This window comes from Musa acuminata, chromosome BXJ3-11 (assembly GCF_036884655.1).
Source record: "Musa acuminata AAA Group cultivar baxijiao chromosome BXJ3-11, Cavendish_Baxijiao_AAA, whole genome shotgun sequence".
Lineage (NCBI taxonomy): Eukaryota > Viridiplantae > Streptophyta > Magnoliopsida > Zingiberales > Musaceae > Musa > Musa acuminata.
Genome location: NC_088359.1, coordinates 27072822 through 27095996, shown reverse-complemented (window position 1 = coordinate 27095996; position 23175 = coordinate 27072822). Strand labels below are relative to the sequence as shown.

General features: G+C 39.2%; 3 protein-coding genes across 5 annotated transcripts in view; 1 reads left to right on the top strand and 2 right to left on the bottom strand.

Annotated features, from left to right (window-relative positions):
* Nucleotides 1–1599, bottom strand: part of LOC135652831 (cleavage and polyadenylation specificity factor subunit 1-like) — a 37112-nt gene extending 35513 nt beyond the window's left edge. For 2 of the 3 annotated variants that reach the window (XM_065174103.1, XM_065174105.1), the window contains exon 1: nt 1056–1599. In XM_065174103.1, coding sequence (XP_065030175.1) covers nt 1056–1387 — 332 coding nt within the window. In that variant the 5' untranslated portion in view covers nt 1388–1599. The remainder of the gene's footprint in view (nt 1–1055) is intronic. The other variant, XM_065174104.1, reaches the window with a different exon arrangement.
* A 1951-nt stretch (nt 1600–3550) lies between these two features.
* Nucleotides 3551–7237, bottom strand: LOC135652778 (BRASSINOSTEROID INSENSITIVE 1-associated receptor kinase 1-like). The gene is made up of 4 exons (XM_065174014.1): nt 6424–7237; nt 5837–6097; nt 4901–5746; nt 3551–4191 (listed from the first exon to the last, which is right to left on the bottom strand). Exons 1-4 carry the CDS (start codon nt 6869–6871, stop codon nt 3719–3721), a joined length of 2028 nt encoding a protein of 675 aa, XP_065030086.1. The 5' UTR covers nt 6872–7237; the 3' UTR covers nt 3551–3718.
* A 6874-nt stretch (nt 7238–14111) lies between these two features.
* LOC135653082 (conserved oligomeric Golgi complex subunit 4-like) lies at nt 14112–20887 on the top strand. Its single transcript, XM_065174554.1, has 2 exons — nt 14112–15880; nt 20069–20887. The coding sequence occupies exons 1-2, from the start codon at nt 14195–14197 to the stop codon at nt 20696–20698; spliced, it is 2316 nt and encodes a 771-aa protein (XP_065030626.1). The 5' UTR covers nt 14112–14194; the 3' UTR covers nt 20699–20887.
* Nucleotides 20888–23175: the final 2288 nt, after the last annotated feature.

Below are 23175 nucleotides of genomic sequence, written 5' to 3'. Positions count from 1 at the left end.
CAGTAGGCATTTGTGCAGAAGCATTTTAAGTTAATTGTAAATTTTACACTTAGATGAAATACTATCATTTTTACAAAATTCAAAAAGCTTTCAAATAAAGAAAATCAGTAACAAAATTATAAAATAACTAAACAGAATTTTAGCATCATGATAATTGAATAATAAAAAAAACATTTGAAGTAAAAAACAAAGCAACTTTTTAACATGTCTGAAAGTAGACTTTTGGCATATGATAAACATTTGAAGGACCATAGCTTGTTAAGATACTAACTGGTGATCTTAGCTAGATGACTAGGCAATGGATCAGACCCATCAGGTCAGATTGAGAAGTGGTAGTTACAATCACTAGGATCGAATCCATAACCAGCATAGCTAGCTTGTTGCAAAAGAACTTGTGACTAGTCCTGATACCTTATGCCTAATGTTTACAATAGGTTGACTATGTTGGGCCAGCGAGTTCGGTCAATTTATGTGTTGTTTTAGCTTCTTTTCTAAGGAAAATGCCGCAAACAAGTTATGTAGGTGCACCATAATTAACCAGCATGTATTTAGATTGCCACATGGTGGCATTTTGCAGCCTTTTTCCAACCAGTAAATCAAGTCAAAAGAACACAGGCTTTCCAACTAAAGCATATCATTAGCAAACCAGAAATGTTGTTGATAATAGAAATCATCTATTAGTTAGGATACAGGAGAACATATATAAAATACTACGAGTGGAGGATCTCAAAAGGTTCCCCTAGTTTAGTTCACAAACTCGTAAGCTAATCAAATAATTTTACATTGTAATTTTTTTAAAGGAGACACATGCCCAAAGTACTCCCATGTTTGGTTTTTCTGAGGAGCCTTGGGTGCAATCGAATAACTATTACCATTTTTAACAGAAGAGAAGAAAGATGTTCTGGAGAACTGCTACAACAGATGTTGCCAGATGACAGTTTGCAACTTTGTCAAAGGGCGTAATTTAAAAGTAGCATCCCAGATGGAACAGCACGAACATCCGAGAAGCCTAAATTTTTGAAGTGGAAAAAGAGAGAAAGAGAGAGACGGCACACCGGTAATGGCAGACGAGCTCAAGCCGAGCACCAGCGAGGCCATCCATGGTGCCACCTCCGCCATGCTGGTCGCCGGTGGGCCGAGGGATCCTGTCATCATCCTCCTGGATCCTAACGAGGTAGACCTCCAAGATATTGGCCGCGGTCACGACGAGGTTGGGGACGGGACCGACTCGCCTCTGGGTGGGCCACTCAGAAGAGTCGAGGTCGTCGGCCTGGGCCGGGGGAATCTGCGGGGGCGAAGAGTCGGAAGGGGAGTGGGTGATGAACCCAGAGGCGCAGTGCTCGATGCCCGTCGGCCAGTGCATCATCTTGAACGCCGCGTAGCTCATCTTGGCCCTACTAGGGTTTTTCTTTAGGGTTCTTGATCGCCGTCGTTCTCTAGGGTTCGGAACCCAAGACGAAGACCAGGAACGAGAACCCCGAGCGGATAAGCGGAGTGGTGCAAGAGCAAGAGAGAGTGAGAGAAAGAGAGAAGTGCCGGGGAACCCGAGGATTTAAGCTGCGCTTGAAACGCCGAAAGTTGGCGGGACGAGCGGGAGAAGCAGAAGATTTAGGGCACGCGCGCTGTTGAAGAAGGCGAGGATAGATGCAACCCAAACGCACAAAGGAAGGGTCAGATTTGGGTTCTAATCAGGCTGGATCGAACCGGAAAGTGTCTGATCCCGGTTGACCGAACCGGCAGTGTTTGGCCTTTAAAGCTCGAACTGAACCAGACTATGACCGCACTCTCACCGAACCCGATCCATCCAAACCAACCCATCTAAACGGCCTCATCGACCAAACCGAAAGAGGTATGGCTGATTGGTTTTAATCGGGCTGAACCGAACCCGACTTCCATGAAGACTGATCCGAGTTATCCGATCCAATCCGCACCGAACCGGCAGAATTCGACCTTTAAAGCTCGAACTCGACCAGACTATGTTGTTTAAGTTTTAGATTTAAAATTTGCTTGTGCTTGACGGCAGTGGTAGATTTGGATGGTTGACCAACTTGACTTGGTTTAGATTTGATCCATGCCAAGAGTTTTAATTTCACTTAATGTTTGAAATCATATTATAACTTTTTACGATGAAAAGAGAAGTATTTATCTTGTTAATCATGTTCATATTTGATCTTTTATAATCATTTCTTTTTAACTGCTTGTGGTTAGTGAAATATTCCATACGAATAGAAAATATTTTCTGAGTCCAGAGGTGATTTGGCACTTTGATTACTTAGATATCATGTGCCAAATTTTGATTAGAGATGAATATTATCCCATTAAAATTGTATCAAACAAATTTATTTTTTTGTATAATTATAATATAAAGTTTAATTAAAAAGCAACCTTTTGCAGTGTTTGATTGAAATTATTATTTGGTGTTAATTATCGTAAAAAATATATCATAATTTCGTCACACGGTTCATATTATAATTCAATTAACATTTAACCTTTTATTACTTAGTCATGCTCTAATATTATTATATTATAATTTAATTTAATAATATAATTGACTCGTTAACTTAAGTGAGATATATATACTTTCAGTTAATTTTATGAATCAATTTAGTTCTATAAAATAACTCCATTTTTCTTCCACATTTGATATAAGACAAAATTAGAGTATCACATTGAGTGACCAATAACCTTCAGAAATTCTTGAAGCTTTAGTGATATAGAGAGAGTATAATGTCTTTAACAACAGATTGAATTCAACAATCACAGGGAGATATTGCAGCATAAAACCCTGTGATGTTAAAGGTGGAGAAGTTTGTGGTGGTGCTAGCTGCCACAACTGCAAAGTGAAAGGCTATGATCCAATTCCAATTTCCAATTTCTGCATTAGCAGTGGAAGAATAGAGTGCAAATCCAAATTATCAGGTACAGAACTGAACCATGTCATCTTATCATCTTCAATGGATTATTTTTAGTAGAATGGAAATTAGTACCCTGTAACTAAGAAATTGTTAGCAAGTTGAGGTGTTGCAAACTTCTGGATTTAGAATTGATTCATCATCCTAAGGGTAATAGATCCTTAAAGTATGAATAGTTTCATTCTGATGCATTTATCAGTGGATCTGAAACCAAAATTTCCACTGACAGATTTGGGTTATAATCCACCAAGAATTGCTTTTTCCCAATAATTTGCTAACAACAAAAAGGAGAAGCAATTACTTATCTAGTTTGTTGTTTGTTACTACTGCTTTTGGGTTTGGAATGCAGTCTCTCTTTTGATACCTGCATGTTCACACATGTAGCATGTCCCAGGAAAAGCCATTCATGAAATTGCTGAGCACAGAAAGCTTTCTTCTCTCTCTCTAATTTGGAATCTTATGAACACAGCAGTCAGAGCAGTTCTGCTGCAGTCTGGCCACAAGCAGCATGCATTTTGCCAGTTGCCTCTGACACTGAACAAAAACAGTGGCAAGGAGGAACAACAACATCACATTGGAAATCACATGTTGCTCAAACTGCTTGGGTTTTTCTGCAAGGAATCATTTGACAAAGAAGAGAACAGTAATTTAGTCCATTAAATGAACATGCAATCTTTGGACAACAGAAACATAGTCAAATTAGATGCTTCCTCTTCCCTTATCAGTACTGATACCCTATACTGCACACTGTTGGAAGTTCCTGGCAGCATTACAATGATGCAACATTAACACAGTTAGTTCTTGGATCAGTAGCTGCTGTTGCTGTTGATGCTACTCAATTCTTGAAGCACTGCCTCCATTGTTGGTCTCTGATCTGGAACTTCACTGGTGCAAAGCAATGCGACACCTGCTAATTTTGCCGCTTCTGGCTTCGGATAATTGCCTTGTAGATTCTCATCGATGAGGTCTTCGAGTTTACCAGACTCCAAGTGAGTGATCCTTGTCTTGCCTGTAAGGATCTGGAACACGATGACCCCAAAGGCATAGACATCACTCTTCTCTGTGAAGCGCCCGACGGTAGCATACTCAGGAGCCAGGTAGCCCATGGCAGCACTTGTTTTGAGGGTCGAGAACACAACATCGTCAGCCAATAGTTTGTGGATGCCAGAGCCAGAGAGAAGAGGATTGGATTGGTGGTCAATGAGAACCTTTGTTGCCGATAAGTTCTGGTGGAACAAAGGCGGTTTGTTTGTTCTATTGCTGTGTAAATATTCGATACCTGTGTAAGAATCAAACAAAATCATGTCCTGTAAAGAAACTATAGCAGTCTGTGGAAATGAAAGAAGAAAATTCCAAAAAATTAGCTCTTGATAAGCTATAGTTTGCAAGCCAACGTTTGATCTAAATGCATTCACCCATGGAAAAGTCTACAAGAATGTTATGCTGTTTTAGATTGAAACTTCAAGAAAGAAAACACGAACTACAATTGATATCATCATAATTGTATCCATGAGCACAAGCTTTTTAAGGAACATTAAGAAAATAACAAGAAAATTAGGAGAAATTAGCTCTTGTTAGGCTACAGTTTGTTCCATTTAACTACATTCACCCAATGGAAAGTCTACAAGAATGTTATACTTTTGAAACCTAGATTCAAACTTTAAGAAAGAAACATGAACCATAAATCATATCATCATCATAATTGTAGCCATCTCACATGACTATTTATGACCACAAACTTCTTCAGGAACACTAAAAAAGATAAAGAGAAAATTAGGAGAAATTAGCTCATGTTAGGCTTATAGCTTGTTCCATATTACTGCATTTACCCAATGAAAAGTCTGCAAGAATGTTTGCACTTTTGAAACCTAGATTCAAACTTCAAGAAAGAAAAAATCAATTCATATCATCATAATAGTAGCCGTCATCACGTGTTGCTATCCTTGATAAGAACATACATAAATCAATCCATAGATACAAGTCAATACCTTTTGCAATGCCTCTGATGATAGAAACTCTTGTAGGCCATTCAAGAACCTTTTGGATCTCATCACCTTTCACATCCAGATACTGTGACAAGCTCCCATTAGCAACAAAATCATATATGAGGAAACACTCCCCTCTTGCTCTTGAATAGCAGAAACCCTTCAATCGAATGAGATTTTCATGCCTCAGTAATGTCAATATCTTCAGACCCTTGAGGAACTCAACTTCGTCAGACTTGCAACTGGTCTTGCTGATTCTTTTTACGGCAACTTTGGTTCCATCTCGCAGTATACCCTTATACGTAGCGGCAAAACTGCCCTTTCTCCCGAGCAGATTAACCTCCGAAAAGTACTGGGTGGCACACTCCACCTCCTCCAAATTAAACTTGTAGTTCTGAGAAATCTCCTGAGACAAGCTAATTCCGCTGCTCTGATCAGTCATTGGATCCCAGCGATTCGAGTACTCGAGGCTAATAAGTGGAGAGGCACTTCTCTGATATGAAAACTTGGCCAGGTCAGTGCTAAGAAGACCATTCTTTTGTTTACGGCGACGGTACCAAACGAAGGCCATCAGTCCAGAGATCATAATTCCAAAAACAACTACAGTGATTGTAATGAAGACAGCCAAGTTGGCAGACTTGGAAGAGCTGGAGCAGTGGGTTGTGTTACAATGTGAAGAGATATTGACAAAATGCGGGATGTCCTGCGGTGTGAGACCGGCACTAAATGGTTCAGGTCTGCTTGCATTGAGGAGATCAGCAGAAGTGCAAATTCTGAGATCAGTGAACCCAGTTCCACACAAATCGGTGTTACTCCCGTACTTGAAGTTCTCGCCCAATCTTTTCAATTCTTCAGGTAGGAGAAGAAGGTGTGATGAGCTCACGAAATGAGTGAGAGAGTGATGAAAGAATCAAAAGGTTAATGAACATGGAAAGTTACCAGGGGGAATGCTGCCAGAAAGAGAGTTGTTCTGAACGTATAACACTGTCAACTGAGGAAGCTGAGATAGCTTGACTGGGATTGAACCAAACAGCTGATTGAAGCTCAAATCCAACCATGTCAATCCAATTAGATCTCCCAAAGTTGCTGGTATTGCCCCACTTAGGTGATTTGATTGCAGGTCAAGCATGTTGAGCTTCTTCAAAAGCCCCAGCTTTGGAGGAATGCTTCCGCTCAGTTTGTTGTTGGAAAGCTGGAGGACTGAAACAGAGGAGGAAAGATGAAGACAACATTTGCATCAGACATGACAAGAGAACTCTAATACACAAACTAGCAAGATGATTCTTCTTCAGAGACGGTTGCAGAAGAGTCATGCAAATGTACCTGAAACCCAGAATGCAATGGAAGAGATTTATGGAAGACAACCCCAAAGAAGACATCTTTGACTCAAAAAGAAACTATAAATCACTTTTACTGAGGTAAAAATCGTTTTTTTCGTGAAAATAACAACATAAAGATGGAACATTTCGCTGAAAAAGATAACCTTTTTCCCCTTTTCCCGTTCTTGTTCTCCACAACGAACTCACCTTGAAGGCCATCCATGTCTCCAATCTCCTCAGGGATGCTGCCGGAAAGGTTATTGACGTTGAGGTAGAGCTCGCTCAGCTCCGTCAGGTTGGCAATCCCTCGCGGGATCTCCCCGGAGATGTTGTTGAAGTGGAAGTAGAGCCCCGTGAGGCTTTTCAGCCTCGCCACCGCCGGCGAGATGCACCCCGAGAGCCCCTTCCCCTGGAGAGAGATGTTGGACACCTTCCCCTTCTCGTCGCAGGCCACGCCCTCAAAGCCCCGCCGGCATGCCTCCCCGTCGCCGGCCCATGTGGTCAGGATCCTGTTCTCCGGGTCCAAGGAAGCCTTCAGCTCCATGAGAGCCGTCAGCTCCTCGTTCCCATGAACCAGCTTCTGGCGGAGAAGATAGGAGTCGAAGAGGAAGAGGAGGAGGAGGAGGTGGAGGAACGGGTGTGAAACCAAGGCCATTGCAGCAGCTCAAAGAAGACAATGGAGGAAAGGCTCCAAGAAAAGGCTCAATAAAGAAAGATCAAAGCTTGGAGGTGCTTCCTCTGCCTTGCAGCTCAGTAGTGAAAAGCCACAGGAGGACGAGGAAAGAAGACATTTTTTCTTGGACCAGAGGAAAACTGTGTGTGGACCAGTGAGTTGGCCTGTGACAACGGTGTCAGAGAATTTTTAGGAGTTGGGAGTGCTCTTGGATTTTGTTGGTGGTGTCTCCGATAAGAACATGCATCAGGGAAAACTTGGTGAAGGGTGAGAGGAAATCGAACGAGTCCAGCTCTTGTTCTTGTATAGTTTTGCTGATATCATTTCCAAGAAGACGAAGCTTTGGTGTTCCATTTGGATTGGAACAAAAGGGTTCATCCTTTGCCAAAGTAGGAGCTTCAACGGAATCTGGTTCTTCCTGCACTGCATTCGATTCCTACTTGATATGATTGCATTGAAGAAAAGGTTGTGAAGATGATGTGGACCAGATCACAGACCAGTGTCAGAAAGTGAATTGAATGGGACTATCACCTATCAATTGCCCAAAAAACAAGTGGAAATTGCATGATTCACTTCTGGTTTATGTATGAAAAAAAAAGAGAGTTTGAGATGATTTACAAACCAATTAAAACAGATATATGTCATTAGAAATTAGGACCCTTTTTTTTTCATTGCTACTATCAAAGATAACAAAAAAAAGAGAATTTTTTTCTTTTTTTGTATCTCTATTAGTGTATTTATCTTTGTTTAAAATTTTAAATTATACTAAGGATAAAAAATTGTTGGATTATGATACCCTAGAAAGAAGAGAATCCAGTTTGGATCTTTTCATTTTTTTTATTGGATAAAGAGTCTGAAATTAAAGAAATTGATAATTTTTTAAGGTCTCTATATATCCTTAAAGTATAAGTGACTCGATGTATTATTATATATTTCTTGGGTTTTTTTTCTTTTTTGCTTCTTATCTCAATTAGTGTACTTGTCTTTGTTAATATCTTAAATTTAAAGTCTAAGTGAAGCTGATAAAGACATTTTCTCGAAGCTGATCAAGATGTTTATATAAAGTGACAATTTTTTTGTCTCTTTAGATCATTGAAAACAGCCATTTCTCATTGACTAAATGGTGTAGTTAAGCACTTCAGCTGCGTTTAGATGTTTATATATTAGTGACTTTAACTGTACAGTATCCAAGTAAGCTACAGAAAACAGAGAGAGAGAGAGACTCATAGATGACTATATAATTGTAGAATATCCAATAAAACTATAGAAAACAGAGAGAGGGAGAGAGAGAGAGAGAGAGAGCGAGAGAGAGAGAGAAAGAGTCGTAGGTGACTAAACGTACAATTTCTAATAAAGCGATAGAAAGCAGAGATAGACTCATAGGTGCCTATGTAACTGTACAGTAGAACGGAGCTATAGGGAAGAGAGAGAGAGAGAGTGAGAGTCACAGGTGCCTATGTAACTGTATAGTATCCAATAAAGCTATATAAACAGAGAGAGAGAAATATTCGTGATCTCTCTCTCTCTCTCAATCTTCCATGTTGCAGCTCAAAGATCAATGCATCAATGGCAGTAAATTCCGCAGTTAGTCCGATGCATGGGGGACCATTACATGGTCCGAGAAGGAGAGAACCGAGACAGTTGCCTCGATCTCTCTTTGAGTTCTTCGATCATGGACCACCTCTACCAAGCTGAATAGCTTCTCCAAAGGGAACAAGAGTAGATGAAGCTGTATTCGCAAAATTATTTTGATAATTGATAGCAGATATTCTGTCGAGGAAAATCCTCTATTCTATTAAGGAAAATCCTTCCTCCTAATCTGTATAAATGGGAGAGGGACATGTTAATGTATTCAAGCTAAAACTTCTTTAATAAAACTTCAGAGTGAGACGAGTGAGGCTCCACAGCCATTGAAGCTTGAGGGGAACTATTTCCTCTACTGTAGCTTCCTCCTCTACTACAGCTTCCTTCTCTACTGGAGCTTCTCCTCTACTATAGCCGCCGTCGTCGTCATCGCCATCGCAATCGCAGCAATAACAACAATAGCAGTAGCGATATGCTCTTGTCCTACTCACGAAGCCTTTTACTCGAAAATTATTTGCTTTACATATGAGGAAATCTCTCTATTCCGTTAAGGAAAATCCTATATTCTGTTAAGGAAAATCCTCCCTCTATTCAAGCTAAAACTTCTTCAATAATTCTTCTTATCTTTATTCTTTCCAACAATAATAAGAGGTTTAAGTTTGAAAAATAATACTTCATCAAAAAATTTTAAGAATTAAATATTTATTATTATATAAAATATCTTATAGATTTTGATGTGTAATACTTATGGAACATAGTTTTATTAGTGATAAGACGTTTTTCGGATCTCAATCGCGTCATGATCTATATCACGATCCACCTCCAACGTCAGTACGAATGTGGGCCCTCGGGACATGGACCAGGCACCACGTTAGATACACTCCTGCAGACTACTTAACACAAGGATCGCCTTCCTCCCTCATCGAGCTGAAGCCCCGTACAAGGAGGTGACCTCTTGGTAAGTCCTATTTCGAAAAACTCGGACGTCACATGGAGTCGTTCCATGCATATCGGGTGGCGGTCGCATGAAGGTACGTACTCGCCACTTGGGGCGGTTGGCCGTCACGTAAAATCTACGTACAATCAATCCTCAGACACCGGTATAAAAGCCGTTGACTAGCATCTGTCCAGGGGAAGGAAAAAGACTAATGAATCTACGAGGGGCCAAGTCGGGAATCCCCTGACCTAGGTCTGTGTGCAGGGATACAACAACTCCCGAGCTAGCTCAATCTCGCGTTGGAGCAACGACCACCCCGACCTTAGCATCGCCTCTAATCAACCAAGAAACACGCTTTCGAACATTGACGACTTCGGACATCGATCAACAGACCAAACCATATTGACTTCTTGGCCACGACACGTGAGTTCACTAACCGTTAGCATAGCTTATCTAGTAGAAAAAAAAAAAAAAGGTTTGTCAAAGATATTCAAGAATAGGGAGCATAAATCTAATATTTATGATTCTTAAGAATAATAGCCAGCATTCTCTTTTTTTATTTTTAGTTTTATTAAACTCACGTAATAAAAAAAATTAAGTCTTTCTCAACTTCGAAGGGTATCGAACTATATAGATCATATATAACTCGGAATTATATTTTGGTATCTTACTGACGAAGCACAAGCTGTGCCTGAAATATTCTCTCCAACAATACCTCAACATAAGAATCCAGCAGTGAAGCACAACACATCAAGACAGGAACAGTGGATTACGAGGGAACCGAGGCATGGCACTGCACTGTTCAGCAGGCCAAAGTGCAGGTGCCATCCATCCTCACCTGGTCTGCGAGCAAGACTGAAACAATGATGCAGGAGTAGGGAATCAGATGCCAGAATAAGAAACAAAGGAATCAAATGATTTCAGCGACGACCAACCCCACGAAGTTGATGATGAGGTTGCTCAAATATTTCCTCGAAGCACATTGGAACAGAGAGGAGGCTGCAGTAAACTGCACGAAGGACTGCTCCTTTTTGGTTTATGATTGATGGTGGCATTACAACAGCATTAAGTGTGTGGTATCAAATCAATTCTCTATTTCAGTTGATTAAGTTGTAATTGAACATCTCATTTGTTTATTGGATGATTATTATTATTTTTGAAGTCACAACTCTAATTCTAAAGGTTTACTCTTCCAAAAAAAAATAATAGTGGTCTTAGCATTAAATACTCCTTCATGTATCTTTCTGATCATTCTTGTATTTCGATTGATGTTGTTAAAGCTAAATATGACTATTAATCCTTGACACACTCAATACTCCTCTAAATATAATTAGAGTTGGCTTTTTTTTTTATTGGTTGCATTTGATTATTTTAGTGTTGAATTTTCTACATTTATATGCCATGGCCTAATCATAAATATCCTTCAGGATAATTGAATCTTGGATGTATCACTTACATTCAAACCTTTCTTCCTTTATATTAAGATTTTTGGTAATAATCTTATCATTTCATTATTCTCGAATAATTAATAATGAGATAAAATTAAACTTCATTACATGTTTGGGAACACTTTGGTTGAAAAAGAATGATCTTAGCTACAGAATAAATGTGTGATCTTAGCTAAATTAATGAGTGAATTTTTTTTATTATTTTAAGAATTAAAATCTTTTATTAGAAACTTTTATATCATCTTTTCATTTCTAATATATTGATCCTTTTTAAGTATTGAACCCATTCTTAACTATCCTTCATGTGTGGTATTGAATCCAAATCATGTTGGTTCTATTTAACATATTATGAATCAAACAATTGTTTTATAAAATTAAAATCAAATTTTGATTCTTTATAGATCCAAAATAAGATTTTAAAATATTTCCATAAAACTTATTAAATCCACTATAATATGTATGAAATCCTATAACAACTAATAAACATATTAACATGAAAGTCATATGAATTCATTAGAGTATTTTCTGAATTAATTGGTGATTTGGTCTTCTAATTACAGAGTATCTTTAAGAACTTTAGATTTCTCTTTCACAGGTGAAGAGATTATGATTATATTCATAATTGATGAATCTATAATTATGATTATATTCATAATTGATGAATATGATTATGATTATTATGATTATATTCATAATAATTATGATTATGATTATATTCATAACCTTAACTGATGAATATATAATTATGATTATATTCATAATTGATGAATCTACAATTATACCTCAAGATTTCATATTCTTAATTTATCTCGTCATTAAATTAGAAATATGACTGATGGTATCTACATAATTAATTTTTATAACAATTATATCTCTTAACCAAATAACTTTACTTTAATTAGATCATTTTAATTTTGATTAATCAAAATAATGATTTAACATATTTAATTATATACGTGTGACTCTTAAAATTCTAACAAATCACTCTCCCATAGTTTTTATTTTTCTTACTCCTTTTTCTCTTCACTTTCGAGATAGTGGAATAAAAACTTTGGTATTAATATTACATTCATCAATGAATGGATAAAAGATAAATGGTTAATACTTAGTGAGTTTGGAAAGCAAGAAATAATCATTTACTTTCTCACAATCTTTGCTCCCTAATGTCCATTTTACATAGAATCATTACCATGGTTTTTGACTACGATAAAATTAAAAATTAAAACATGCTAACTTCTTAGCATCTTCCAAAATTTATTAAGTGGATAAAAACCCATGGATGATGATAAATTGATGGTTTCATCAAGTGCTACCTCTCTTTGGCCAAGCAAGTTTCTGAACCAATACTATGGCCTCCTTTCCAGTTCATTCTCCATCTGCATTAATTGTAATCACATGATCATTACTGATGGAGAAAACATCCAAACCCTATATCAGTCATAAACTATCTTAATACTGCAAATTTTTCAGTCAAATTCTCACCATAATCAACCCTTGCAAGCTGTGGAATGAAGTAAAACCAAGTCCAGAATCCCATGCAGTACTATATATCTTGCTGGGAGGATGGAGTATGTATAGACTATTCACAATACTATCTGGTACTGTTAAGTATGAACAATATTATATTTACTGGTCCGACAAGCGATCAACATTCCAGCTGAGGTAAATCAGATCAGTCTCTTCGGTACAAGACTTTATAGATTTCACTGCATCCAACTTGTATACAGATCACACTCACAGCCTTTTTCTTAGCAAAACAGCAACTTGTATAGCATTTGAATCGATCAGCATGAAAGCATAAGCTCAGAGAGAGTCGGTAATGAAAATGTTACTGAGAAATTGGTTGGCAATACATCAGGAACAAGAAAGCATAAGAGAGAGAATGAACTTGGGCAAGCACAAGAAGAAGCGGAGGAGGGGAAGACGCTACACTATCACTTCCTCCCGCTCTCAAAGATTCCATTCTCTCGTTCGTGGCATGCGACACCATACGGGCGTCCTCCTCCTCCATCTGAGGACGCAGCAGGAAGGCAAACGAAGCACTCAATCACCGGTTGTGCAGTGGGTTTGCGCCGGTGGGAACCTGCCTTTTATCTTCTCCGGTCAGCTCATCTGCGATCTGGTGGCTTTCATGGCCGTCGGCCGCCGCCACCGCAGGTCGAGCTCCCTCCGCTGCCATGGCGGAGCCAAGAAAAGGCGGCTCAGCGGAGAGCATCAGCAACATCCCCAAGAGCAGCACCGCCGTTTTCCTGCGTCGAACGCTTCGGATCATGATAACGGGCCTGGTGTAGAGATCGATCGCCAGATCTGCTGCGTCAGCTTCAGCTCTGCCCTCTGCGGGGTTTTGAGGGGTTGAGGCCGACGATGATGACTCCGAGGGAGACATCTCTCGTCTGGCGTTTGAAGGTTACGAAGTCAGCGGATCCGATGGAGTTGGTAAGCTCACGTGAGCTCACCGGCATGATTCTTGGAACCTTCCACACTTGTTTTCTTTTGACCCTCTTCTCTCCACGTCAGAAAATCTAAAATAAATATTAATATTTTATTCGACCATTATTTTTTATATAAAATTATATTTTTAATTTAATTACGTGTATTAGGTCTCAATTTCAAGCCCACATGTGTGCGTATGCTATTTAAATTTTTCGTGAGTGCTGTTTCATATTTCTACTAAATTTGAATCAAAACATTGTATCACCGTTCAAAAATTAATGTAATCGATTCAATCTATACTAATTTACTTGAATGGATTCCAATAGAGAAACAATTATTTTGAGTATGTGAAAAAAATAAGAGTTTTTGGGAGAAATACGAAAATATATGGTATCATCCATTAAAAAACCCCCAAAATTGCACTAATAAATCTGATTTTATTCGGATAATTATTTTTAACAAAAAAGATATTTAAAGTATTTGAAAAAGATAGAGACTCTATGTGGGAAATATAAAAAAATAGAATACCATAAGAGAAAAACCCAAAATACGATGTTTTTTTTATTTTCTCAGAAATTATTATATTCTATTTATTTAATGATTGATTTAATTTTTGATAGTTTCATTTTCTTTATGATTATTTTTATTCCTTCAAAAAATAATTACAACGCGAAACCTATATATTAGGCCAACCTGGGCCAGTCACGTGGCCAATGCCGTGAGACACGTGGGAGTCATTAACGGGCTTGTATGGCCCAATCCATATTTATGGGCTTTCACGGCCTGTTTCGAATCAGCATCAGTGGCGATGAGACCTGCACGACGAGACCCCGATCCCCTTCTTCACTCCTCCCACTCTCGATCTTACGATCGAGGCTCGGCTTCTTACCGATCTCGCTGCCGATGGCGGTCGTCTCCACGGCGATGACGCAGCAACCATCGTCCTCCCCTCTCCCGGTGGCCGCTGCAGAGCAAGACAAATCCTCCTCCGCGGCCCCCACCGAGGCGGCGCCGGAATCGGTGACGACTGTGGACTTTGGGAACGCGGAGGCGGTGGATCTGGTACGATCGCTGACGGACGTGGGCGCCATGACCCGCCTCCTCCACGAGTGCGTCGCCTACCAGCGCGCCCTCGACCTCCGCCTCGAGTCCCTCCTCGCCCAGCGCCCTGACCTCGACCGCCACCTCGTCGTCCTTGCCGGCCCCCGCTCCACCCACCTCCTCGACCTCGCCCGCTCCGACGCATCCCTCCTCCTCTCCTCTGCTCGCTCCACTTCCGAACTCGCAGACCGCGTCAGCCGCCGCGTCCGCGACCTCGACCTCGCCCAGTCCCGCGTCCGCGACACCCTCGACCTCGTCGATGCCACCCTTGACCGCTCCCGCTGCCTCGACGCTGCCCGCCGCGCCCTCGCAATCGACGATCTCCATGCCGCCGCCAATGCGGTACACGACTTCCTCCAGATCGACGCCCGTTTCAGCCGCAGCTCTGACAACGGCAATGATGAGCAGCGCCGACAGCTCCTCGACGTCAAGCGCCATGTGGAGTCCATCGCCCGTAAGCGCCTTACTGCTGCGGTGGACCAGCGCGACCACCCCGCCGTCCTCCGCCTCGTCCAAGTCTTCCCTCCGCTTGGCCTTCAGGAGGAGGGCCTCCAGATCTACGTCGCCTATCTCAAGAAGGTCATCGCCCTCCGCGCCCGTCTCGAGTTTGAACACCTGGCCGAGCTCGCGGAGCAGGCGGCCGCAGCCCAGGCCGAGCGGCCCGACTTCGTTGGCTGCCTCACCAACCTCTTCAAAGACATTGTGCTCGCCGTCCAGGAGAACGACGAGGTGCTGCGGAGCCTGTGCGGCGAGGATGGGATCGTATACGCCATCTGTGAGCTCCAGGAGGAGTGCGATTCTCGGGGCACCCAGATCCTGAAGAAGTATGTGGATCACAGGAAGCTCGCCCGCCTCGCCTCCGAGATCAACTCCCACAGCAAGAACTTGCTCTCTGTCGGAGCCGACGAAGGCCCTGATCCAAGGGAGGTCGAGATGTACCTGGAGGAGATCCTGGCATTGACTCAGCTTGGAGAGGATTACACCGAGTTCATGGTGTCCAAGATCAGAGGCTTGGAGTCTGTCGATCCAAATCTTGGGCCTAAAGCCACCAAGGCGTTCAAGAGTGGGAGCTTCAACAGGATGTTGCAGGATCTAATTGGTTTCTATGTCATCCTTGAGGAGTTCTTCATGGTGGAGAATGTGCGGAAGGCCATTAGGATTGACGAGCATGTGGCTGATAGCCTGACAACCTCGATGGTGGATGATGTATTCTACGTGCTGCAGAGCTGCTTCAGGAGAGCAATCTCGACCTCGAGCATCAATTCTGTGTTTGCAGTGCTGAGTGGAGCAATGAACCTGTTGAGCAATGAGTACCAGGAAGCACTGCAGCATAAAATGAGGGAGCCCAATTTGGGAGCAAAGCTGTTCCTTGGGGGAGTTGGCGTACAGAAGACTGGGATGGAAATTGCTACTGCTTTGAACAATATGGATGTGAGTGCAGAGTATGTTCTGAAATTGCGCCATGAGATTGAGGAGCAGTGTGCACAGGTGAGTGATGATTCCTTACGTGATGGTTTCTTCTTTTTATGCTTTGGGTTCCTGACTCTCATATGGAAAAGATGGATAGTTTTATGTGCTTCATGAATCCAAACATTATGATTCAAAATCAGGTTTGATGCATGATCTTCTGATTAGTATTTAGATAGTTTTAAAGCATCACATACTTGATCGATAGAGTTAGCTCATCTCAATTTAGATCACTGAAGATGTTAATTTCATGCTAAGGCAAAATAAAATACAAGGGTAACATATTTTGTCACATCAATCATTTTGGAGGATCTTGCAGCCACAACAAGCTAGGATTTCAATATCTATTTGAATTGCCAAAACATGAATTCTTTTTATTAAATTGTAACTGCACTCATTGTTTACACAATCATTTCTTTAGAAACCTACCTTGCGGTCAGTTGAAGCTTTTCTAAGGCCTTCACCGCAAGTTTTGAGAGGCAAAAATAGATCTTTCTGCATGTGTCTTTGTGAGTTTGTGTAGTAGAGGCTTTGGGGGTCAATTATTTCAGAGTTGTTTGTCTTGACTGGTTTTAGATTTCCATGTTTTTCTTAGTATATGAGGCTGTTAATGTCATTGAGGGTGTGCTTGAGGAAACCTAGCCATGTGGCACAACGATACATGAATTTGTGTCCTTGCCTTATTGCTACTAGAGAGAGATATGCAACCTTCGGCAACTATAATTTTGTTCTGAGAACTGCACATATATTTTATCTCCTGCCAAACTATATTTTGAGTACATTTTTTGTAATTAAATAATATTGCAGATGTCCTGAAGATCAGGAAACTTCAGACCAACTTGCTCTTCCGTTAATACTTTGTTGCTGTTATTTCCTTGTTACACTTAGATTTAAGTTCAGCCGCAATCTATAGAATATTAGTGGAATCAGAAATAAGACTGTGAGAGGTGGAAAGGCAAAAGAATAGTTCAAAATTGAATTAGCTTTAAGAACAAGGCCAAATATTTTTGCATCATGTAGTCTTGTTACCTATCATCAGTACCATACTAGTAACCATGCGATGCAGTATAGGTTCAGATGGATCTAGGTTAGGCTAAATTGACCCTAAACTCGAGTCAACATTGATTTTCTTCATTTAAAAAAAAAGAATCAGTTGCATTTTTTGCCATAATATGTAGTGGTGAGTTTAATGTGTCCTATTTTAAGTTGACAAAAGTTCTTTGGCCAGTAGATTTGAATCTGAGAGTTATAAAGAAATTATTATAGTGATTTTTTTTAGAATTACAAGATTTTTAATAAAAGAAAATTTTTGGCCCATGATTATTGTTTCCTTTTTCTGGTGTCTTGGTTTAACTAGAATCTAGTTCTAAGAAGTCTATAACTGCAAGTGTATCATCTGAAAGAAGCTGCTCTAATTTGGAATTTGGGTAGTGAAAAAGTTTCTTGGCCTTTTAGGCTTTAGTATATTTCTTCTCGTATCTTTCTTTGTCTCATTGACCTTCCACTTGGTTATCATACTCTGTCACTATAACGTAGAGAGTAGCTTGACACTAAAGTTCCTTTTAAATCTGTTTTACTTCTAGATCCAGTACTGATATGCTTTGATAAACTTAAATTTCTGGTTTGGTTTTTTTTTTTTTTTTTTCTTTCCACTTTATAAATTGGGAAAAAGAATCTATAAGTTTTTTTTCAGTTTACAAATTTACTAACCATTGGTTTGAATTAGGTGGTATTAGTTTCTGTGATGATTATACTTAATGTTAACTTCCGAAGGACCAGATAAAATGTTTGAAGATTTAATTTCGACACAGTTCTGTGCAAAAAAATGCACAAAAATGTCTGACTATAGTTAATGCAAACATGAAATGCTCCTGATCAACCACAAGGATGAGACACACCACGGATACCTGTTTATGGTTTGTCCGGTATTGGTGATTTTGCTGCATTGAACAAGTTATTGGGTCTGTGAATACCTAAGGCAGGAGATTTTGGTCTTGCTAAAGGCTTAGGCATTAGTTGTGTTTAACTAGATTGTTTGTCTTCTGTTGGTTAATATCTATAAAGAATAATAACACTGATACCATTACAATCTAAGATGCAAATGTTTTGCTAACTGGGAAATGGAACTCGAATCGCTGATCCAGGAAACAGAAATTTTGGTAAACTATAGTTTTGATTTTATCAGCTTATCCATCTAAGTTGATCATTAAAACTGGTGTTCAACCTTAAGGATCATATTTATGTATGGTAGAGAACAGATATAAAGCTTATTTCCCATTAGGGTTCTTGCATAAAATTCTTCTCCATTTTTTGTCAAAGTTCCATCATGAAAGTAACATAAGGTTCCGGTTGCCTCATAAATGATTCAAGTGCTACTCATTTTCTGTTCTTTTGTTATTAGTTGATCTTCATATTCAAGAAAAGGGTTTGAATTTAAAATTTGGTGATGATTGTAGATTCTTATATCAGCATTCCCAAGTAATGTTGATATATTCAGGTCCAGTAACTAGCAAGGGAATTATGTTATTGTCTATTTATTCTGGAGGTTTGGAATATGGCAGTGCTATTACCATCAGTGGTAGCACAAATGATAAAAAGCACTTGGTATCTATAATATTTGAAAGTTGTGCGACCTCAGTTTCATCGGAAGGATGGCCAACTTGTTCTTCTTTGGTAATTTTCCTTGTTAGTTCTTCCTTCTTAGATTGTTGAGGAGTGTGGAATAGTAGGTTGTTCAGCAGTGGGACTTGAGAGGAGAGGCAGGCTACTGGTCAAACTGGCTATATTATTATCTGCTGTTGTATTATTTATTCTGTATGCATGTGTGTGGATTATTTTGGTAAATTTATCACTAGTGAAGGATGTGATCGATACAAACCTCATCATTAAACCGGACTGCATACTATTTTCTCATATTTGCGAGCAAAACTTGTTTCTGAGTGATTTACATTGTTATTTGGGCTCATGAATTGTAACTGAATTTTGCCTTTGGAATTACATCCACCTTTCTGTTTTTTGCTAATGTCTTCAGCACTTATTATAGAGTCTAGTTGTATATCTTATTTGCAATAGATGGTTCTAATTTGAATATGTTATTATGTCTTTTGGAATTGGTTTATGACTTCTTCCATATTTTCTTGGTTTTTTCATATATTTTCTCTCTTTTCATTATTTTAATAAAAACCTAACCATTGCAAAAAAAAATTTATCTTAATTAAGCTCTCTAGGCCATTTGAGACCAACTTGACTCTTTGCTAATCAAATATGTAGCTCAGAATATAATTGCATGAACTGTATACAATTCAGTCTAGATTTTTGATGGATTTGTTTGAGAATTTTATTTTGATGATACAAGAAGCTTTTACTTCTTTCCGTATAGCTGAACCTTTTAATTGGTTAAGCTTAGGAGCTTCATTACATGAGGATGCCGAAGATGAACCTTATAATTGGTTAAGCTTTCTTATTTTAGAAACAAGTGTTATTTTATTTTAATTTGTACTCCTTATGACTTTCAGACTTTAAAAGGGAACATATAGTGAGTATTCATTTGGTAATGACCCATACTTTTGATCTTCATACACATTTTATGTTGTTGCGAAGAATCTAAATAATGGTAGGATCAGTTTGTGGCATGGTATTGACCGGTTCGACTAAGTACCGGTCTCAAAATATGTAGTTGTATAGCACCATATATACTATTATTTTCTTTTTGTTATATAGTTCAATAAGACTCAGTGGTACAAGTCGATATTATCACTTGGTACGTCAAATATCATATTGATTTGATAGGTTAATGAAAGCGATGTTGGACTGGTATATAAATCCTTTATTGGCTAAAACATATTAATAACCTTCTGGGGTTTTGCTGTCTCAAGAAGGTTGATAGTGGAGGAAAATACTGTTTTGGGTCCTGTTGATCATTTCTATATTATTTAATGCTTTGTTGCTAAAATATGACTGAAAAAGATGAGTCGAAAGATTGTAGCAATATGGAATTACAATCTCATTCAAATTTATTACAGATTCAGCATTATGCATTATATTGCCTAATATTATAATACAAGCCATCACAAGTGATCTTTTAGTGTACCTTTTGAGAAAATTATGCACTCGTAAGCTGTTGAGAACTCATTCTGTTGCTTTTAGTGTACTCTTTTCTCGACATGATATGTCTGAAATAGTCTTTTTGTTCTAATCATTCTACACCAGGTCTTCCCTACACCAGTAGATAGAGAAAAAGTAAAATCCTGCTTATCGGAGCTCGGTGACATAAACATCGCCTTTAAGCAGGTTCTACAATCTGGGTTGGAGCAGCTCGTATCAACTGTGTCGCCTCGCATCCGTCCCATTCTGGACACTGTTACCACCATCAGCTATGAGCTCGATGACCCTGAGTATGCAGAAAACGAGATGAACGACCCGTGGGTTCAGAAGCTTCTCCACGGAGTCGAGACCAACATCTTGTGGCTGCAGCCGCTAATGACGTCTAACAACTATGACTCCTTTGTCCACCTGGTGATCGATTTCATTGTGAAGCGGCTCGAAGTCATCATGATGCAGAAGAGGTTCAGCCAGCTGGGTGGCCTCCAGCTCGATAAGGAGGTCCGGGCTCTCATCAACCATTTCTCTGAGATGTCACAGAGACCAGTGAGAGACAAATTTGCTCGGCTTTCCCAGATGTCGACCATCTTAAACTTTGAAAAGGTTTCAGAGATCTTAGATTTCTGGGGAGAGAATGCAGGGCATGTGACATGGTTGCTGACTCCTTCGGAGGTCCGAAGGGTGTTAGGCCTCAGAATCGACTTCAAGCCCGAAGCTATCGCCGCTCTAAGATTGTGAATGAGTTAGTCAACTCTCTCTCCTTGCTTTTGTTTAGTTTACCATCAATGAGAATCTTTGCTGTTGTACTTCTGGAAGAACTCACATTTTTTTACTATTTGTAAATCAGATATGTAAAAGATCTTACTTCGTTACAGGGGATTGGCAACATTATATTTTTTTATGCATTAAATACCTAATTTATATGTATGTTTAGATTGGTAACATCAAATGAAGAAGAAATAGCCTTCTGATGGGAGACCACTGCCACACACAAAAAAAAAAGATTGTTCTGAATGTTTATATAATTGCATTCAAAGTTATTTATTGGGTGTTGTAAATTTGATGTCCTGTCTGAAATTAATAATGCATGTTTGATATGGAAAATAATGCTTATAGATCACCATATTAATGTTACAGTTAAGCCTGCCATCAAAGTAAACTATCCTTTCCAAGTCTGGAAATAGTATAAATATTTGGATCCTTTATACGACACTGCTGGTGATTACATTCATCTAATTAACACTGACTAGTCATCACTAACCATGTTACATAATAGATATTTAAAAAAAATAAATGTATTTTTTTTATCAATCTTATTAATTACTTTTTTGTTGCTATCTTTCTTTCCTTTCTTTTTTTTATTATTTTTAGATGTATCTCGGTGTTGGAGAAGAAATAGATATTTAAAAATGTGTATGAAATTATTGCAAGAGAGTTGGCAATTTGAAGTCAAAAGATTATATATATATATATATATATATATATATATATAACGCCTTATGCTGACGCGTGTCTGCTGTAGTTGACACGCTTCTCTTGACCTTTCTCTGGAACAGTGTGGAAAGTCCGCGTACATACTCGAACGCGAGAGCACCAAACAGAAGCTTCGCTTCCTCCTCCTTCGCAACTCCAGAGTCCTCTTCCTCCTTCCTTCTTCCCACTATAAAAACCTCTTCCCCTCTTCGTCTTTGACACGCACAACCCTTCATAGCCTTGTACGCTAAGCTCCGCTCAATCTTATTCGCCACGCACGCAGTACTCTCTCCATGGCTGCTCTCATATCGCAGTGGGCCATCTCGCTTTGGAGCCCGAAAGGGAACCTGTCCTCCGCCAGCGCTTGCCTTGGGAAGAAGGACAAGGACGAGCAAGTCCGAGACGAGAGCAAGCTGGAGCAGCAGCAGAAGAAGAAGTGGAGGCCGCCGCGGTTCGCTGTGGAGTTGGACGGGCTTCACTGCTTCGAAACCATCGTCCCACAGTGACTGATCGTCGCAGCTTCTCCTATAGTTATGCTATCAGATTGATAGCAATGCTGTCTCTTTCTTCTTTTTGTTTTTTGGTGGTGGAAATAACCTGTAAATTCTTTTCTGATACGCCAAAATCTCCATCTACATTATTATTTGAAAGAGATTTTTGTTAAAAAAAAATAACTCTTCTGATTCTTAGCAATAAGTGTTATATATATATATATATATATATATATATATTTTTTTTTTTTGAAAAGAATCATCCTACTCATGAATAACATAATTCATGTGTCGATTGAAAGAATGGCTTCAATATATCTTAAGAAGTGATAGGAAATCTACATGATCGTGATAGAGATTCTAAGTTATCCTTCATTCATTCATTTATCTACGTGAATAAAGATTTAAATTAAAAACATATAATATAAATTTTATTTTTGTCCATAAAGATAATCATCAAAGCAATCAGAATTTTTTTCATCTTTTAAAATATAAAAAATATCTTAAATCCAAGAGATTTTAAATTATTTAAACTCATATTTGGACATCTCAAATTATTAATTTCAGTATAGATTGAATTGAGAAATCCCGATCTTAGTCTTCATTCAGGTGACTTCAGCATGAATTGAATTGAGAAATCTCTTTCGACCTTAGTATTTATACGGGTGATATCTTGAGAGTACGATATTTTATATTTTTAACTCAGGCGTATAACATTTTCACCTCGAAGATATCTCGAACATTCTTATACATATAGGTTTGGATCATGTCGAGTTGACAAAGACGTCAATGACATTTTCCTTTAATATTTTGGTGATAGAAAGAAGGCTCGATGTCATAGAAATGTTCGCCTACCAACTCTCTCAACAAACGCTCGAGTAAGGAAGTCCTACCCTCGACCCGTAGTACTTTCATTTAGGGGGGACAACAGTCACCCTTTTCGCATGTGAATGCATCCACCTTGGCAACGTGATACGGGAATCTATTTAATGACTCCAAACGAATCGCTCATCCCTACTAAAGTATTCTTAAATCTCACTAAATAAGTACAAATGCTAATGGACATTTTGTAAGTTATAATTCCGCTCGTGCCCTAGCTAGCCCAACAAGCGATGTCACCATCTCAACCGCGATCAATAACTCAACTGCCACCGACATCTAATAAGAGACCCCAATAAGATAAAAGAGAATAGCGAAGTGAGACTATCGCTTGATTCATAAATAAAATATCATCGCTCGACCGACGATCCT

Excerpts from the sequence above, each read along its gene's own strand:
- LOC135652778 (XM_065174014.1), bottom strand. The coding sequence starts at position 6,871 with ATGGCCTTGGTTTCACACCCGTTCCTCCACCTCCTCCTCCTCCTCTTC. Across the intron at positions 5,747-5,836 it reads TTCTGGCAGCATTCCCCCTG|AATTGAAAAGATTGGGCGAG; the intron begins GTAACTTTCCAT and ends TCCTACCTGAAG. Across the intron at positions 4,192-4,900 it reads CATCAGAGGCATTGCAAAAG|GTATCGAATATTTACACAGC; the intron begins GTATTGACTTGT and ends ATTCTTACACAG.
- LOC135653082 (XM_065174554.1), top strand. The coding sequence starts at position 14,195 with ATGGCGGTCGTCTCCACGGCGATGACGCAGCAACCATCGTCCTCCCCT. Across the intron at positions 15,881-20,068 it reads TTGAGGAGCAGTGTGCACAG|GTCTTCCCTACACCAGTAGA; the intron begins GTGAGTGATGAT and ends ATTCTACACCAG.